The sequence below is a fragment of the Scyliorhinus torazame genome, chromosome 4 (assembly GCF_047496885.1).
Source record: "Scyliorhinus torazame isolate Kashiwa2021f chromosome 4, sScyTor2.1, whole genome shotgun sequence".
In the NCBI taxonomy this organism is placed as follows: Eukaryota; Metazoa; Chordata; class Chondrichthyes; order Carcharhiniformes; family Scyliorhinidae; genus Scyliorhinus; species Scyliorhinus torazame.
Window position 1 is genome coordinate 107,478,528 of NC_092710.1, and position 19,971 is coordinate 107,498,498.

General features: G+C 49.7%; 1 protein-coding gene across 1 annotated transcript in view; it reads left to right on the forward strand.

Annotated features, from left to right (window-relative positions):
* Positions 1–19,971, forward strand: part of col21a1 (collagen, type XXI, alpha 1) — a 485,509-nt gene that overhangs the window by 68,115 nt on the left and 397,423 nt on the right. The window contains exon 3 of the mRNA XM_072498439.1: positions 1,791–2,351. Within this exon, the coding sequence (XP_072354540.1) occupies positions 1,791–2,351 (561 nt within the window). The remainder of the gene's footprint in view (positions 1–1,790; positions 2,352–19,971) is intronic.

Genomic DNA, 19,971 nt, shown 5'->3' on the forward strand with positions numbered 1-19,971 from the left:
AGCGGCCGCTGACGCTCCCGCGCATGCGCCGCCCCGACATGTCATTTCCGCGCCAGCTGGCGGGGCAACAAAGGTCGTTTCCGCCAGCTGGCGGAGCGGAAATCCCTCCGGCGCCGGCCTAGCCCCTCAATGTTGGGGCTCGGCCCCCAAAGATGCGGAGCATTCCGCACCTTTGGGGCGGCGCGATGCCCGTCTGATTGGCACCGTTTTGGGCGCCAGTCATCATAGAATTTACAGAGCAGAAGGAGGCCATTCAGCCCATCGAGTCTGCACTGGCTCTTGGAAAAAGCACCCTACCCAAGGTCAACACCGCCACCCTATCCCCATAACCCAGTAACCCCACCCAACACTAAGGGCAATTTTGGACACTAAGGGCAATTTATTATGGCCAATCCACCTAACCCGCACATCTTTGGACTGTGGGAGGAAACCGGAGCACCCGGAGGAAACCCACGCACACACGGGGAGGATGTGCAGACTCCGCACAGACAGTGACCCAAGCCAGAATCGAACCTGGGACCCTGGAGCTGTGAAGCAATTGTGCTATCCACAAGGCTACCGTGCTGCCTGGTCCGTGCTGCTGTCCACTAGTCGGCGGACATCGCGCCATTTCGGGAGAATTTCGCCCCAGAAGTTAGGCATTTGCTCTCACTGCACAGTTAGGAAGGCAAATGCAATGTTAACATTCATGTCGAGAGGGCTAGAATACAAGAACAGGCGTGTATTGTTGAGGCTGTATAAGGTTCTGGTCAGATCCCATTTGGAATATTGTGAGCAGTTTTGGGCCCTGTATCGAAGGAAGGATGTACTGGTCTTGGAAAGGGTCCAGGAGAGGTTCACAAGAATGATCCCTGGAATGAAGAACTTGTCATATGAGAAGCGTTTATGTATCTGTACTTGATGGAGCTTAGAAGGATGAGGGGGATCTCATTGAAACTTACAGAATACCAAGAAGCCTAGATAGAGTGAACATGGCGAGGATATTTCCTCTAGTAGTTAGAAACTAGAACCCAAGGGCACAGCTTCAGATTGCAGGGATGGTCCTTTAAAAGAGATTAGAACAATTTTTTTCAGCCAGAGGGTGATGAATCTGTGGAACTCACTGCTGCAGAAGGCTGAGTGTCTTTAAGACAGAGATAGATAGGTTCTTGATTAATAAGGGGATCAGGGGTTATGGGGAGAAGGGGGATGAGAAACATAAGGCATGATTGAATGGTGGAGCAGGCTCGATGGTCCGATTGGCCTAATTCTGCTCCTATGTCTTATAGTCTTATTCATAAGGGCTAGTTATTTAAAGTGGTTTGAGAGCTGAGGTGGTTCTTTTTGGTTGTTTGAGTGGGAATAAAGATAGCAGTTAATGGTTACTGTGTGACTGTATTGATTAGCATTGTCTAAGGAGTAATTGTTATTTTCTGCTGTGATGTTAAAGATATTTTAATACTGTGTTAGTAATACAATTTTGTTTAATATACTGTACTCCTATTTCTTCGTGAGATCACTCCTGGAGCGAGGTATCCTTTCCTCATAGTCTTACAAAATTAAAATTAAATATTGGGGTTTCTGTCCATTTTTCTAGCCACTGTGTGGTCTGGGATCGTAATAATACCTAACTTAAAAATATAGATGGGACCACCAAACAGTTAAGTGCAATATTAAATGCAGGCCTGTGTCTTACTCAGATTCTTTAAAAAGTGCATTAAAATATTAGCACAAAAATTATACTGTTACTACCAAAGTGGATAATATGCATATTATTCCTTTTTATTAATACCATTTTTATTTTCTTTTAGGCTGCAGAACTGCTCCAAATGACTTAGTTTTCATTTTGGATGGCTCATTTAGTGTCGGACCAAAAGATTTTGAAATAGTCAAAAACTGGATTGTCAACATATCCAGCAGTTTTGAAATAGGAACTACGTTTACAAAAGTGGGTGTCATACAATATAGTGATCATCCTCTACTGGAAATTGCATTGGACAAACATAGGTCTAATGAAGACCTGATGAAAGCAATGGACGCCATATTATATCGGGGTGGAAACACCAGAACAGGAAAAGCTATAACATTTGGAGTTAACAATGTGTTTGCTACCTCAACCAGGGCTGCGAATGCTGTGACAAAAGTAGCAATTGTACTTACAGATGGAAAGTCCCAGGATGATGTGAAGCACTCAGCAGAGGAAGCAAGGAGAAACAAAATTATATTGTTTGCAATTGGAGTTGGTCAGGAAATAGAAGATGCAGAACTTCAGGCAATTGCTAATAAACCATCATCCACATATGTGTTCCATGTAAAGGACTACACTGGTATCTCCAGAATTAGAGAAATAATGAAACAAAAACTTTGTGAAGGTAAATAGTTTCTTCTTTATATGTGAAACAAAAAGAACGTGTAAATTGAGGATGGCTCCCAAAATGTATTTCTTACTAAAATAAAAGCAACAAACCTTGCAAAACAAATTTAATTAAAAAAGCTCAAATCAGTGTAAAAATACCCTGTACAATATGCTGTAAGATTATAATTATTGAAATGAAAATTTGATGACATTTTATTTAATTTCTTTTAGATGCAAATTACATTACCATCATTGATACAGTGCATTCATATTTATAATTGCTAGTTCATTTTTGTTTAGAAAGTATTAAGAAACTGAAAGTAATATATTCATGTAACTTAATACTGCTTGACTTGAGAATAACTGTGGGTAGCATTTTCTATTCTGGAGACTCTATACAGTAGTGGGCAGGAAAATTGATGTGAGTCTTGCTGGGCAGCGGGATGGGTGAACATGCGTGATCTTCAACTTTTCAGCTCATTAATTGTGCATAATTGAGGAACTCATTAAATTAATTGGCACGGCAGGCAGGACGTTGCCCGCCTTGTGGATACCTAGGGGTTGAAGGTCCTGGTACATACATTAACGTGTTTCAGGGCTGGAGCTACGCACTACTCAAGAGTCGTTGCGGCTGCAGTTCGTACTGGAGAAGCTCACAGAGATGAGCACCCACATCCCGGGACATACTAGTGTGCCTCTATTACCTTTTATTCATCTCTAGATAAGAGCACTACTAGCAGTACACCAATGGTGGGGCCAATGATCACCATTGCAATGTTCCATGCTCGCCAGTCTCTTGACCTTATACAGGCTCTGCTGCATCTTGCTTCTCAGGCCCTTGCTTCTCACAACAATGTGTCAAACGGCAGCGGGTCTTCCTTCTCCTCATCTAGATGAGAGCCCTTACCAATGCAGGGCTGCCTGCAGCTGCATCATCGATCCTCAATGTATGTGTGAACAAATTAAAATGATTTCATTGGTCAGAACATTGAATACAGGAGTTGGGACGTCTTGTTGAAGTTGTACAAGACATTGGTACGGCCACACTTGGAATACTGTATGCAGTTCTGGTCACCCTATTATAGAAAGGATATTAAACTAGAAAGAGTGCAGAAAAGATTTACTAGGATGTTGCCGGGACTTGATGGTTTGAGTTATAAGGAGAGGCTGGATAGACTGGGACTTTTTTCCCTGGAGCGTAGGAGGCTTATAGAGGTCTATAAAATAATGAGGGGCATAGATAAGGTAGATAGTCAACATCTTTTCCCAAAGGTAGGGGAGTCTAAAACTAGAGGGCATAGGTTTAAGGTGAGGGGAGAGTTTCAGAAGGGCCCAGAGGGGCAATTTCTTCACTCAGAGGGTAGTGAGTGTCTGGAATGGGCTGCCAGAGGTAGTAGTAGAGGCGGGTACAATTGTGTCTTTTAAAAAGCATTTAGATAGTTACATGGGTAAGATTGGTATAGAGGGTTATGGGCCAAGTGCGGGCAACTGGGACTAGCTTAATGGTAAAAACTGGGCGGCATGGACTGGTTGGGCCGAAGGGCCTGTTTCCATGCTGTAAACTTCTATGATACATTGAGTGAGCATGTCCTTTACAGATGTCACTCTATTTCAAAGGCAAGTGCTAAGTTCTTCACCTGGCCTCCATCTAGTCATGGCATCCCCACCCACCCCTTCCAAGTAAAGAATGTCCTTGAGGATATCCTCCCGTTCATACATGAATGTGTATGGAGACATTGCTCTTTGACCAGGCTGATGAGCCAGAAGCCTAACATGGATACTTTTCTACTTGTCTCCATTTTCCTCAAGACTCTATAGAGGGTCCATTGACCGTGGCAAGATAGAAAGACTAACCACATGATCCCTTGTCAGCCATGACCGCTCACCCAGGAGGATGGATGTTGGGAGTCATGGATTGGCTGCTCTCCATCAGCCGTGCCTTTTGGAGGCATTCTATCTCCCTTTCTATCTTCAATCCTGCTTCTGACTCTAGGCGATGGCAAATGGCACAGAATGACCGGCTGCTCCACAACGTGCTGCAATCTCAATTACATGAGACTAATGAGTGGGTAACAAAGCTGCTGTAACCCAGGCTTCACCATACAGAGGAGAACACAACTGAGCATCTTTGACATCCAGTTGTCTCATAATTATCAAGGTGTCCCTTAAGTCGGCCATTTGTGCTGACCTTGAACTCCACCCACGCAAAAAGACCCTCCTCTCACCTTAATGGATCTCTGACTAACTGCATGGTCAAGGGTAGTTTTGAAAAAAGGTGTGCTTCACCTTTCAAACTCGTTCCACTATCTTCTACCCTCCTCCTGTCACCAACCAACTTCTTGCTTCACCATAGACCTACCCAATACCCCCTCTGTTACCCTTGAACCTCCCCCATTACCATGAACCACATGCCTTTCCTCTCTTCAGAGCCGATACCTATTACCATCCCCATGTCCATCTTGACCAAGTCTTGTCCTGTTATCTGAGCCACCTGTCTTGTACCCCTCCATGGCCCACTTGATGTGACCTTCACCTACCCAACTCTCACCTTGCCCGCTGTTGCAATCATAGAATCCCTGCAATGCAATGCAGAAGGAGTCCATTTGGCCCATCGAATCTGCACCATCCCCTCCGAAAGAGCACCCTACCTAGGCCCAATCCCCCGCCCTATTCCTGTAACCCCACCTAACCTTTGGACACTAAGGAGTAATCTAGCGTGGCCAGTTCAGCTAACCTGCACTTCTTTTGGACTGTGGGAGGAAACCGGAGCACCCAGAGGTAACCCACACAGATACAGGGCGAATGTGCAAATTCCACTCACCCAAGGTCAGAATCAGACCCAGGTCCCTGGCGCTATGAGGCAGCAGTGCTAACAACTGTGTCACCATGCCGCAATGTTCCATGCTCGCTAATCTCTTGGCTTTATACAGGCCATGCTGCTTCTTGCTGTTCAGGCCCTTGCTTCTCATGGCAATGTGCCAAATGACAAGGGGTCTTCCTTCTCCATGTCTGGGTGAGAGCCGTTACCAAGACAGGGCTTCCTGCAGCTGCATCATCTACGCCTCAATGTATGTGTGAATGGATTAAAATGATAAGTTAAGTGAGCAGATCCTTTACACATTTCACTCTATCTCAAAGGCAAATGCTAAGCTCTTCACCTGGCCTCCATCTAGACATAGAATCCCCACTGCACCCCTTCCAAGTAAAGGGTGTCCACACCTTACCATCTTCTGACTGTGATGTTTGTTCCTATTACATGTACCCTGAGTTCTTCCCCCAGCACCTCACCGTCGACAGCACTGGCCTGACCTCTAAAATACCTCCCTCCCCTCCCCCCTTTCCTGGACACACTTGTTACCCTTCCCTGGACGCTCTTCCCCACTGCTACAGCCCTTCCCCAAACACCCCCAACTTCTGTTCCCAAAATATTCTCCCCTTCATCGCCAGACGCTTTCCCCACCCTTCCCCTATAAGCCTATCTCCCCTGTCCCGCCTTCGTTCAACTCTTCCACCTTATCCAAACCCCACACCTCCATCCTTCACTTGCCTCTCTTGTTTAGCCTTGACAGAGCGTTTGCTAATGGAACTTGAGTGAAGTTACGCTCCAGAAGGAGAAAGAACATCTGCATAACTCAAAATCATTGCAAACTGAAATTTGCCAGGTGCACATCACTTATATACAGTTGGGAAACAGACCTTTCATTGGTGGGGCACTTCATTTGAAGAGGGAAAGTAATTCCGGGGAGTTGGCCTTTTAATGAACATTCATTTGATGCAAATCAATGCAAATATGACTCTTGACATAGATCAGTGGGAAACTAGCCTTTAACCCAGCATCAAATTCATGACAACAAAATTCAAACTAATTTCCCACCGGCAAGAAACCGACTTTTTCCTTCACTTTCCAAATTAATTGCCTCTGCCTGCCACAATTCTCACCACTGGCTGGAACGGAAGATTCTACCCTATTGTTAGGACATAGAGATTTGTATTTGTAGGTGTTGCAAATAAGCTATAGTTTTAAGTTTAATTTTTATTTCTGTATTTGTGTCCTGAGTTTTGGTTTCACTGAAAAGAGTTGCCTTTAAGTCTGTGGGTTTGTTTGTGTATTTGCATTTTACTGAGGATTTATGACCCTTGAAGTGGAAAGCTGTGTTATCAAGGGCGGTAGTGATTCAGGGAAGTCGAGCAGTGTTGCCCTGAATGCCGCGCGTTGCTGGCACCATCTCCTGTGCCTGGATGCTTTGGGATCCAACATGGTACGGTGGCTGTAACTTATACTTATACCTTGTTCCTATCACTCACAAATACAAATATACTTAACATTATGTTTAGCATGGTAGCACAGTGGTTAGCACTGTTGTTTCACAGCTCCAGGGTCGCAGGTTCGATTCGTGGCTTAGGTCACTGTCTGTGTGGAATCTGCACATTCTCCCCGTGTCTGCGTGGGTTTCCTCCGGGTGCTCCTATTTCCTCTCACAAGTCCCGAAAGACGTGCTGTTAGGTAAATTGGACATTCTGAATTCTCCCTCTGGGTAATCAAACAGGCGCCGGAAGGTGGCGGCTAGGGGCTTTTCACAGTAACTTCATTGCAGTGTTAATGTAAGCCTACTTGTGACAATAAAGATTATTATTATGATTCCTCCAGTCGCCCTTGCGAATGTTGCTGACACCCACTCCTGAATGTCACGGCTGTGTCCTATCATCTGCATCAGCTCTGACCAGAGGCTTGATATCAGGAAGGGACCCAGATGAGATCTGTGATCCAGCAGACTTCTGACTGCTGCCTCCACAATGTTGGGCATCGGCAACTGTGTGGTGCTCGCCAGATAGTGCCCCCTAACCCAGTCCACTAATGTCACCCACTGAGGTGTGTGTTTCTGCGCTGGTGGGAGATGTGCATTAAAACTGTGGCACATCGCCGGTGTTCTCCTTGGAACTCGCCTCCGAGGTGTTCTCTTGGGTGGTGTGGGGTTACAACTCCGGAGAGCCTGGCACCATCGGATGGTGATCCTACAAGACAATGCCATGTGGTCAGTAGCAAAGAAGGATAATTTTGTTGAACATTGACATCTCACTTGAGACTGGTCATCTGGATGAAGGGGCAGTGGATCCTCATGTCTTTTAGTTCAATTGCGCCCATTGTTTTACAAGATTTTTTAGACAGCTGGATTTCTCCGTCCATATCTGTTTCTTTCTTGGCTTAGTGTGCTTTTCTAGCAAAAAACCTAATCCCTTCTCAAATATAAAGAGAGGGAAACTATTAACAGAAATTGCTTTTAGCCTCGTTGAAGTCTCTATTGATGAAGCCCGATCCTCCACGCCTCTTGATGCTCTGGCCCTGTCGGCTGGGATTCACATGAGTGTGGATTAGTGCAATTATTTTCAAGCATGACCCTGATGCAGTGGACACCGTGGTGGATCAAGGGGGTAAGTATGTAGCATTAGTACCCCAAGAGTCTATCAGAGGACACACATCCCCTCCACAATGTAAATCCTGCCTACTCCACAGCCCCGCTATCAAATCCCCCACCAGACCTTCAACCAGGACCCCCAGATCACACTCCAAACAGAGACCCCCATATCAGACACCCCAATCAGACCACCGACAGAGACCCTTCCCATTGGACCCTCCACAGAAACCCCCATATCAAACCCTCCCATCAGATCCCCAACAGAGACCCTCCCCCATTAGGCACCCCCAATAGAGACCCTCATATAAGACCCCAACAGAGACCCCCATATCAGAGATCCTCCCCAATCAGTCAACTGGAAGCTAAGGAGAAGTCTAGGCAGAAACAGTGAAAAATCACTGTGTTTTCATTTACCAGTCCCTTACACCTGCTGCCTCAGACTCAAGTGTTGAAAGTAGTTTATTTTCATTTCCCTTCACGCTTGAATGTATCTCAAATATATCGAGATAAGTGCTTTCACTTCCTCTTTTTCTCAGAAGAAAGCATTTAACTTCTGATTGAGGAACTGTCAATCATAGCTAGAATTTTTCCAGGCAGGGTGACTCATTTGGGAATCTCCATTATGGGAGGGGGGTATCTGATATGGAGATGGAGGGTTCCGAATTTGGGGTTCACAGTTGTGAGAGACTCTGATTGGAGTCTGATGAAGAGTCAGTGGGGGAGGGTCGGGTCATCCTCAATCATACATGCTATGTGCGGGTGACCCAAAATTCCCATGGGGTGGTGGGGCAGGTGCCCCTACTTGTCAGCGGGAGGGGCAGGATTTGCATGTGGGAGGAGGGGGGGTCACCGCCGGACCTCGGTACCTGGCTGCCCACTGGGATTCTGAATGGAATCCTGCAAGCTCCCCTCCATGCATAATTTTGCACGGTAAGGGAGAGGGAATCACTTCTGGACATCACACCTACCTCCACTCTGGCAGATTCCACTCTGGCGGGAGAACTTCCAGTCTCCCAACCGGAGACACAGCCCTTTGTGATTTTATTCTTTTTGATGATCAGTTTCACGCTCTTACAAAAGTAAGTCCCAGCATTTTTTTTAATGTAATTGCCAATTGTATCCGTAAACATTTCTTGACCTCCAACCTCACAACCAAAATAGAATTATAGAATGGCTACAGCATAAAAGAATTTAACATTCAGCCAGTCATGTCCGTGTCAGCTCTCACCATAAGAGCACCTGGCCATTCCTATTCCCCTGTTGTATCCCTGTAGCCCTCCAAATTCTTTTCACTTTGGGTGCTAATCCAATTTTCTTTTGAATCCCACAATTGAATTTGACCCACCACACTCTCAGGGCAGGCCAGGTCCTAATGACTCGCTGCATTAAAAAACATTCCTTGGGCTGGATTGCCTGTTCAGGAGACTCAGTTTTCCCCCTGGAGTTGAGTCGTTTCTACTCTCTGCTGACTCTAGGACCGGCACCAGGAGTGATTCCCTCTCCCTTGCCATGAAAATTTATGCGTGGAGGATTCCATTGGAATCCCGGTATCAGGCTGCCATTTTGAGCTGGTTGCCCGATATCCAGCTCCGGCGGAGGGCACCCCACACTCCCCACAATGTAAATTTTGCCCACCCCACACTGCCATATAGGTGCATTCTCTCTTCCTCTCCCCTCCCACCATCACAGAAATTACGCGTCACATCAGGGTGACCCAACTCCCCCTCCCCACCGTCTGCCTGAAAACTGAAGAGCAATCCAGGCAGTAAGCTGCAAAATCACTGCATTTTCCCATACCATTTCCGAAGTCAAAGCACTTTGCTGCTTTAGATATGTTGAAGGTCTGATGGGGGTGTCTGTACTGAGGGTCTGATGGGCGGGTCTCTGTTGGAACTCTGATGAGGATGCTGGGGGGCAGGATGGTCATGTTTTGTAGGCGATACGGGGGCCCTTAGATGAACTTTGGGGCACCTATGTTACATATTTACCCACCTGACCCACTGTGAGGTCCACCGTGTCAGGGCCACACTTGAAAATACTTGTACCAATCCACACGGTCAATCCCAGCTGAGAAACCTAGAGCATCATGGGGACATGGAGAATCAGACACAAATAGGTTCAAATTATTCTTTTTCATCCTCCCACTAGCGAGGGAAATATAGCGCGCTGCCACCGCCAGCGGGGCCTGGTACATTTGAACAGGATCCCATTTTTAGCTCATAGAACATCGAACATGGAACATTACAGCGCAGTACAGGCCCTTTGGCCCTCGATGTTGTGCCGACCTGTGAAACCAATCTTAAGCCCATCTACACTATTCCTTTATCATCCATATGTTTATCCAATGACCATTTAAATGCCCTTAATGTTGGCGAGTCCACTACTGTTGCAGGCAGGGCATTCCACAGCATCACCATCCGAGGAAAAAGGCTATCAGTGTCCACCCTATCTAATCCTCTGATCATCTTGTATGCCTCAATTAAGTCACCTCTTAACCTTCTTCTCTCTAACGAAAACAGCCCTCAGCCTTTCCTCAATAGATCTTCCCTCCATACCAGGCAACATCCTGGTAAATCTCCTCTGCACCCTTTCCAATGCTTCCACATCCTTCCCATAATGCGGCGACCAGAACTGCACGCAATACTCCAAATGCGGCCGCACCAGAGTTTTGTGCAGCTGCAACATGACCTCATGGCTCCGAAACTCAATCCCTCTACCAATAAAAGCTAACACACCGTACGCCTCCTTAACAACCCGATCAACCTGGGTGGCAACTTTCAGGGATCTATGTACATGGACACCGAGATCTCTCTGCTCAACCAAGAATCTTACCATTAGCCCAGTACTCTGTATTCCTGTTACTCCTTCCAAAATGAATCACCTCAAACTTTTCTGCATTAAACTCCATTTGCCACCTCTCAGCCCAGCTCTGCAGCTTATCTATGTCCCTCTGTGTAGCGCACAAAGACTCCGTGAGACGAATAGAGTGAAGTCGATGAGGCTTTATTAAGCCTGTCTGTTCCCCCGCAGCTCGATAGTAGAATGGCCTGCGGGGGAGGACTCAGGCTTCTTATACTCCGCGCCAGATCCCGCAGGGAGACCGTGTCCTGTCGGCCGTCGGGGTACTCCACGTAAGCGTACTGCGGGTTCGCGTGGAGGAGGTGAACCCTTTCGACCAACGGGTCCGCCTTGTGTGCCCGCACATGCTTTCGGAGCAAGATGGGTCCTGGGGCCGCCAGCCAGGTCGGCAGCGACGTTCCAGAGGAGGACCTCCTAGGGAAGACAAGGAGACGCTCATGAGGCGTTTGATTAGTGCTCGTACATAATAGCGACCGGATGGAGTGGAGAGCGTCCGGGAGGACCTCCTGCCACCGTGAAACTGGGAGGTCCCTGGACCGTAGGGCCAGTAGGACGGTCTTCCAGACCGTGCCGTTCTCCCTCTCTACTTGCCCATTCCCCCGGGGGTTGTAGCTGGTCGTCCTGCTTGAGGCTATGCCCTTGCTGAGCAGGAACTGGCGCAGCTCGTCACTCATGAAAGAGGACCCCCCTGTCGCTGTGGACGTATGCGGGGCAACCAAACAGTGTGAAGATGGTTTTCAGGGCTTTAATGACTGTGGCCGCGGTCATGTCAGAGCAGGGAATGGCGAATGGGAAGCGGGAGTATTCGTCCACCACATTAAGGAAGTATGTGTTGCGGTCGGTGGAGGGGAGGGGCCCTTTGAAATCCAGACTAAGGCGTTCAAAGGGGCGGGAAGCCTTAATCAGGTGCGCACCATCCGGCCTGAAAAAATGCGGTTTGCATTCCGCGCAGATGTGGCAGTCCCTTGTGACTGTACGGACCTCCTCTAAAGAGTATGGGAGGTTGCGGGACTTGATAAAGTGGAAAAACCGAGTGACCCCCGGGTGGCAGAGGTCCTCGTGGAGGGTTTGGAGGCGGTTAATTTGTGCGTTGGCACATGTGCCGCGGGATAGGGCATCGGACGGCTCGTTCAGCTTTCCGGGACGATACAAGATCTCGTAGTTGAAGGTGGAGAGCTCGATCCTCCACCTTAAGATCTTGTCGTTTTTGATTTTGCCCCGCAGTGCATTATCGAACATGAAGGCTACCGACCGTTGCTCGGTGAGGAGAGTGAATCTCCTGCCGGCCAGGTAATGCCTCCAATGTCGCACAGCTTCCACTGTGGCTTGGGCTTCCTTTTCCACTGAGGAGTGGCGGATTTCTGAAGCGTGAAGGGTTCGGGAGAAAAGGGCCACGGGTCTGCCCGCTTGGTTAAGGGTGGCCGCTAGAGCTACGTCGGAGGCGTCGCTCTCGACCTGGAAGGGGAGGGACTCGTCGATGGCGCGCATCGTGGCCTTTGTGATATCCCCTTTGATGCGGCTGAAGGCCTGCCAAGCCTCTATCGACAGAGGGAAGGTCGTGGTCTGTATTAGGGGGCGGGCCTTGTCTGCGTACTGGGGGACCCACTGGGCGTAGTATGAAAAAAACCCCAGGCAGCGTTTCAGGGCTTTTGAGCAGTGCGGGAGGGGAAATTCCATGAGGGCGCGCATACGTTCGGGGTCGGGGCCTATTATCCCATTGCGCACTACGTAGCCCAGAATGGCTAGCTGGTTGGTGCTAAAAACGCACTTGTCCTCGTTGTACGTGAGGTTCAAGGCTTTGGCGGTCTGGAGGAATTTTTGGAGGTTGGCGTCGTGGTCCTGCTGGTCGTGGCCGCAGATGGTTACATTGTCGAGATACGGGAACGTGGCCCGCAACCCATGTTGATCAACCATTCGGTCCATCTCCCGTTGGAAGACCGAGACCCTGTTTGTGACGCCAAATGGGACCCTTAGGAAATGGTATAATCGCCCGTCTGCCTCGAAGGCTGTGTACTTGCGGTCACTTGGGCGGATGGGGAGCTGATGGTAGGCGGACTTGAGGTCCACGGTGGAGAAGACTTTATATTGGGCAATCCGATTGACCATGTCGGATATGCGGGGGAGAGGGTACGCGTCTAGTTGTGTGTACCTGTTGATGGTCTGGCTATAGTCTATGACCATCCTTTGTTTCTCCCCTGTCTTCACTACTACCATCTGTGCTCTCCAGGGACTATTGCTGGCCTGGATTATGCCTTCCTTTAGTAGCCGCTGGACTTCGGACCGAATGAAGGTCCGGTCCTGGGCGCTGTACCGTCTGCTCCTAGTGGCGACGGGTTTGCAATCCGGGGTGAGGTTCGCAAACAAGGACGGGGGTTGCACCTTGAGGGTTGCGAGGCCGCAGATAGTGAGTGGAGGTATTGGGCCGCCGAATTTGAACGTAAGGCTCTGTAGATTGCACTGGAAATCTAATCCCAGTAATGTGGGGGCACAGAGTTGGGGAAGGACGTGTAGTTTGTAGTTTTTGAACTCCCTCCCCTGCACCGTTAGGGTAACTATGCAGAAACCTTGGATCTGTACGGAGTGGGATCCTGCAGCTAGGGAAATCTTTTGTGCGCTGGGATAGGTGGTCAAGGAACAGCGTCTTACCGTGTCGGGGTGGATAAAGCTCTCCGTGCTCCCGGAGTCGACTAGGCATGGTGTCTCGTGCCCGTTTATTAGCACCGTTGTCGTCGTCGTCTGGAGTGTCCGGGGCCGAGCTTGATCGAGCGTAATTGAAGCGAGACGTGGTTGTAGTAGTGGAGCGTCTTCCTCGAACCCCGTGGAGCCGTCGACACTGGGGTCCGTTGTTGCCGTCCAAGATGGCGTCGGGGATGAACAAAATGGCTGCCCCGTTCATCGCACATGGCTGGGGGGTCACAAGATGGCGGCGGGGTGGACAAAATGGCCACCCCCACGCGTCGTACAGGTCTGGGGTGGTCCAAGATGGCGGCGCCCTTCCTCCACTCGTGGTGGCCGGGACCCAAAATGGCGGCGTCTGCGGGTCGCACATGGGGCGCTGGGGGGGTTGGGGAGCGTTAGGACCGCGCGGGGCTCCCTCATCTCTGAGGACAGCGGTGGTCGGGACCCAAATTGGTAGCGCCGGCGGGTCATACGTGGGGACGGGGGGGGGGGGATTGGGGAGCGTAAGCGGCGTGCAGGGCTCCCTGTTCTCCCGGGACCGCGGTGGTCGGGACCCAGAACGGCTGCGCCTGCGGGTCGTACATGGGGCGCTGGGGGGGTTGGGGAGTGTAAGTGGCTTGCAGGACTCCCTGTTCTCCCGGGACAGCGGCGACCTCGCGGGACCGGCACACAACCGCGAAATGGCCCTTTTTCCAGCAGCTCTTGCAGATTGCTGCGCGGGCTGGGCAGCGCTGCCGGGGGTGTTTCGCCTGGCCGCAGAAATAGCAGCTGGCGCCCCCGGTGCGACTTGGCGTTTGGACCGCGCAAGCCTGTGGGGTGTCCGGGGGAGGGGGTGGGTTTGTCGCGACGGGTACGTACGGAGCCCAATGGGCTGCCGCGCGGTCGGGGCCGTAGGCGCAGGTATTCCGCGCGGCCACGTCTAGGGAGGCTGCTAGGGCCCGTGCCTCTGAGAGTCCTAACGACTCTTTTTCTAGAAGTCTTTGGCGGATTTGGGAGGAATTCATACCTGCCACAAAAGCATCGTGCATTAACATGTCCGTGTGTTCATTTGCGTTCACCGAAGGGCAGCTGCAGGCTCGTCCCAAAATCAGCAGCGCGGCGTAGAATTCGTCAATCGATTCTCCGGGACTTTGCCGCCTCGTCGCGAGCTGGTAGCAAGCATAGATTTGGTTAACTGGGCGGACATAGAGACTTTTCAGTGCTGCGAACGCCGTCTGGAAATCCTCCGCGTCTTCGATGAGGGAGAAAATCTCCGTGCTTAACCTCGAGTGCAGGACCTGTAGTTTTTGGTCTTCTGTGACCCGGCCTGTGGCCGTTCTGAGGTAGGCCTCGAAACAAGTCTGCCAGTGCTTGAAGGCTGCTGCCGCGTTCACTGCGTGGGGGCTGATCCTCAGGCATTCCGGGATGATCCTGAGCTCCATAGTCCTTTTCAGGTACGCTTAATAAATTGTAGCACACAAAGACTCCGTGAGACGAATAGAGTGAAGTCGATGAGGCTTTATTAAGTGTGTCTGTTCCCCCGCAGCTCGATAGTAGCATGGCCTGCGGGGGAGGACTCCGGCTTCTTATACTCCGCCTTCAGGGCGGAGCTAGAGGTCAACGGCCAACCAGGACCCGGGATCTGTCAGCCAATGACATTAGGGCTTCCAGTCCCACATGACCCCTAATACATACTACCACACTCTGTAACCTGCAACATCCTTCCGCACTGTCCACAATTCCACCGACTTTAGTGTCATCTGCAAATTTACTCACCCATCCTTCTACGCCCTCCTCCAGGTCATTTATAAAAATGACAAACAGCAGTGGCCCCAAAACAGATCCTTGTGGTACACCACTAGTAACTGAACTCCAGGCTGAACATTTCACATCAACCACCACTGTCTTCTTACAGCTAGCCAATTTCTGGTCCAAACTGCTAAATCACCCTGAATCCCATGCCTTCGTATTTTCTGCAATAGCCTACCGTGGGGAACCTTATCAAACGCTTTACTGAAATCCATATACACCACATCAACTGCTTTACCCTTGTCCACCTGTTTGGTCACCTTCTGAAAGAACTCAATAAGGTTTGTGAGGCACGACTTACCCTTCACAAAACCGTGTTGACTATCCCTAATCAAATTATTGCTTTCGAGATGATTATAAATCCTATCTCCAAATCTAACACCTGTCCTGGTTCATTACCCAGTACCAAATCCAATGTGGCCTCGCCTCTCGTTGGCCTATCTACATACTGTGTCAGGAAACCCTCCTGCACACATTGGACAAAAACAGACCCATCTAAAGTACTCGAACTATAGCGTTTCCAGTCAATATTTGGAAAGTTAAAGTCCCCCATAACAACGACCCTGTTACTTTCGCTCCTACCCAGAATCATCTTTGCAATCCTTTCCTCTACATCTCTGGAACTTTTCGGAGGCCTATAGAAAACTCCCAACAGTGTGACCTTTCCTTTCCTTAACCTCAGCCCATACTACCTCAGTAGACGAGTCCTCATCAAACGTCCTTTCTGCCACCGTAATACTGTCCTTGACTAACAATGCCACCCCTTCCCCTGAGCTTACAGAAATATTTAAACCCTGGAACCTGCAACAACCATTCCTGTCCCTGCTCTATTCAAGCTCAACACTTGATTCTCCGCTAAATCAGGAACCTGGGGCGAGATTCTCCGACCCCCCCCCCCCCCGCTGGGTCGGAGAATCGCCGGGGGCTGGCGTGAATCCCGCCCCCGCCGGTTGCCGAATTCTCCGGCACCGGATATGGCGGGAGGCGGAAGAGACTCCCTCCACTGCTCATGCGCGGGGATGCCGTGAGCGGCCGCTGACGCTCCCGCACATGCGCCGCCTGGCAATGTCATTTCCCGCCAGCTGGCGGGGCGGAAATCAGTCCGGCGCGGCCTCGCCCCTCAAGGTTAGGGCTCGGCCGCTCAAGGGGCGGAGGATTCCGCACCTTTGGGGCGGCGCGGTGCAGTACTGATTCGCGCTGTTTTTGGCGCCGGTCAGCCAACATCGCGCCGATTACGGAGAATTTCACCCCTGCTACCGGTGGCGGGTAGCAGAGAATCCACCCCCTCATTGCATCTTTGGGGTGGAATTCTCCATCCCGCCAGACCCATTTTCTGGCGCAGCGCGCCCCCGCCAACAACCGGATCCTCTGTACCGGCAGCCGGCCAATGGGGCTTCTCATTATGCCAGCGGAAAATTCACAGGCGTGAGTGTGCTGTCGACAAAGTGGAGGATCAGGCAACGGAGAATCCCACTCTTGGATTTTTTTGCATAGCATTGTCCTCTAGTTTCTCAGACCCTCCACTAATGGGGACAGTTTCTCCCTCTCTACTTTGGCTATGATTTTGAATAATTCAATCAATTCTCCTCTCAATCTCTCTTCACTAAGGAGAAAACTCCAACTTCTCCAATCTATCCATATACGAAATGAAATGAAAATCGCTTATTGGCACAAGTAGGCTTCAATGAAGTTACTGTGAAAAGCCCCTAGTTGCCACATTCCGGCGCCTGTTCGGGGAGGCTGTTACGGGAATTGAACCGTGTTACTGGCCTGCCTTGGTCTGCTTTCAAAGCCAGCGATTTAGCCCTGTGCTAAATAGCCCCTACCTGAAGTTATATCTGAGGTTTCCTCATTCCTGGGACTATTCTCAAATCTCAAATACACATTTTTATCAAGAAAAGAGGGAGATAGAAAACAGGAAACACCAGGCCAGTTAGCCTAACGTCTCAGGATTCGCGGAATCGGAGAATTGGAGCTGTAAGTATAAATGACTTACCTCGGGAATAAGCGGCCTAGTCATCAGGGACTGGATATAAAAGCAAATTACTGAGGATGCTGGAATCTGAAACAAAATCAGAAAATACTGGACAATCTTAGCGGGTCTGACAGCATCTGTGGAGAGAAAAGGGAGCTAACGTTTTAACGATCAAGCGGACTCAGAGAGGCGGAGTTTCGGAGCTGTAAGAACTTACCTCAGGGATTTCACTGAAACAAAATAAACTGAAAAAGCAATGTCACAGGAAAGCTGTGACCTGTTTGGCTAGTAGGGAATCTGCATTAAATTTGAAAAAACATTGAAAATCTAATTACATAACTAAGCAGAGGAATAACTGAACCAGAGGGTGGAGATTAATCCCGGGTAGGGTATAAAATTTGGCACGAGGCTTTTCGCTGCCAAATTCTCTTTCAATTACAGGACCTACCTGAGTGGAGAGGCTGGGACCGAAACTCGACTGACCAGAGGACGAAGATTAGTGTATTTAGTGTATTCGATGTTAGCTGTCTGCCCTTGACAAAGCCCATCTGGTCCTCCGCGAACACCTCTGGTACGAGGTTCTCCAGCCACCTAGCCAGGGTTTTGGCCAGGATCGTCGCATCTACATTGAGCAGTGAGATGGGTGTACAGGACCCACACTCAATCGGGTTTTTGTCTTTTTTGGGTATCAGTGATACTGAAGCTTGAGCTAGTGTTGGTGGCAGAGTGCCCCTTTCCAGCGAGTCTATGAACATTTCCTGCAAATTTCTTTGCCTGGAATCCATCTGGCCCTGGTGCCTTCCCCGCCTGCATCGAGTTAATGCTCTCCATGACTTCCCCCAGTTCTGATGGTGCTTCCAGGGATGTCTCCTATCGTCCCATACGAGTGGCATGTCCAATCCGTCAAGGAACTTCTTCATCCCCAAGATCTCCTCTGGGGGTTCGGAAGTGTACAGCCCCCGGTAGAAGGCCCCAAAGGCCTCGTTAATTTTTTTCAGGCTTTGCTACTAGTCTGCCATTGTCGTCCCTAACCTGCGCTATTTCCCTAGTGTCTGCCTGCTTTCTCAGCTGGTGGGCCAGCAGGTGGCTGTCTTTGTCTCCATGCTCATAGAAGGTCCCCCATGTGTGGTGGGGTTGGTGCACTGCTTTCCTTGTGGATAGCAGGTCAAAGTCCATTTGTAGCTTTTTCTTCTCCGCCGGTAGTTCAATGGTAGAGGCTGCAGAGTACCGCCGGTCCACCTCCAGTGTGGTCGATAAGTTGTTGCCTAGAAACCCTCTCTTTCCTGTCTCTGTCTTTTTGTGCAATAATTTCTCCCCTGATCACTGCCTTCAGCACCTCCCAGAACGTGGAGGGTGAGATCTCTTCATTCTGGTTATTGGTAACGTACCTGTCTATGGCTTGTGATATATTTTTGCAAAATGCCTTATCGCAAGGAACACTGTGTCCAGCTTCCATGGAGGTGTTGAGCCCGACCTGTCCCCAACCTCACATCCATGTAGTGTGTAGCATCGTCAGAGATTCCAATGCAGAATATTCCACTCATACCACCTCTGCAAGCACTGATTTCCCCACTATAAAGAAGTCGATCCTAGTGTATTAAGCTGGAAGATGAAGGAGAATTTCTTCTCCCCTGGGTGGGTGAACCTCCACGGGACCTCTGCCCCCATGTGTTCCATGAACACTCCTAGTTCCTTTGCCACATTTGATATCTTCCCCGATTTGGGGTTTGATCGGTCTGTCTGTGGGTCCTGTACACAGTTAAAGCCCCCTCCCAAGATGAGTAGGTGTGTGTTTATGTCGGGAATCCGCTTTATCCCAGATATGAGCGTTCATGCTTACCAGGCCCACTAACCAGGACGTACCGTCCCCTTTGGTCCGTAACCATCCTTGTCGCTGTAAATGCTGACCTCTTATCAATCAGTATTCCAAACTTTACCTTGGCTGGGTACAGCATTCCAAACTTTACATTGTTCTTATAAAGGACTACCTTGGCGTTATTAAATTCCGCCCGGCACTTGGCCAGGTTTGCCACAATGCCCTGGTACACCCAGATTGTGTGACCCTCCCAGTTGCAGGACTTTGTCTGCCTTCCCAGTTGAGGATTCTTTCCCTGGTACCAGTGCAGCTTAGCGATGATGGCCCTCGGTTCTTCCCCAGCCTTGTGCTTTGGCCAGAGGGCTCTGTCTATTTCTGACGGATTGGGGAAGCTGTATCTTCCCACCAGGTTGCCCAGCATTTGGGCCACATACTCTGTGGGATTCCTGCCCTCAGTTCCTTCCTGTAGGTCCAATATGCAGAGGTTCTGGTGCCGCAACTGATTTTCCTGGTCCTTGACCTTCCCCTTTAGTGTACCTTGCGTTGCCACTAACCTTGCCACTTCCATCTCTAATGCGGCGATCTGGCCACTCTGGTCAGTCGAGGCCTTCTCTCACTCCTTGATCATTGCGTCCTGAGTCTCCAGCCACCTTCCTGCCTTTCAAGAGCTGCCTGTAGGGTAATCAGTGCTCCTCCACCGTCACCTTTATCGATACCCTCATATCTATCTTGATAGCCTCCTGGAGTTCCTGTGTAAGGAATTCCCTCCATCCGCTAGATGGGGCGTGGGGTGGAGCTCTATGTTCGGCCTGACAGTCCATCGCGTTCAGGTGTGGCCAGGGTCTCACTGCTCTGCGTGCTCACTCTCTCCTCATTTTTCCTGTCCAGACTTTTGTTGCCTCTGCCATCTATTCAGCCCCTGGAATTGCTGCTGCTTGGCATGACTTGTCCTGTTGGTATTCGAGGAGGGTGGGGAGGGTGTTTTCTCCTGGCTTTAGCAGGCTATTTTGGATTTAAAGTGCCTGATTTCACAAGGAGATCCACCTTTCGTGCATCCGCTCAGCACATCCCTGTCACTGGAAATACCTCAATTAATATTTATAAT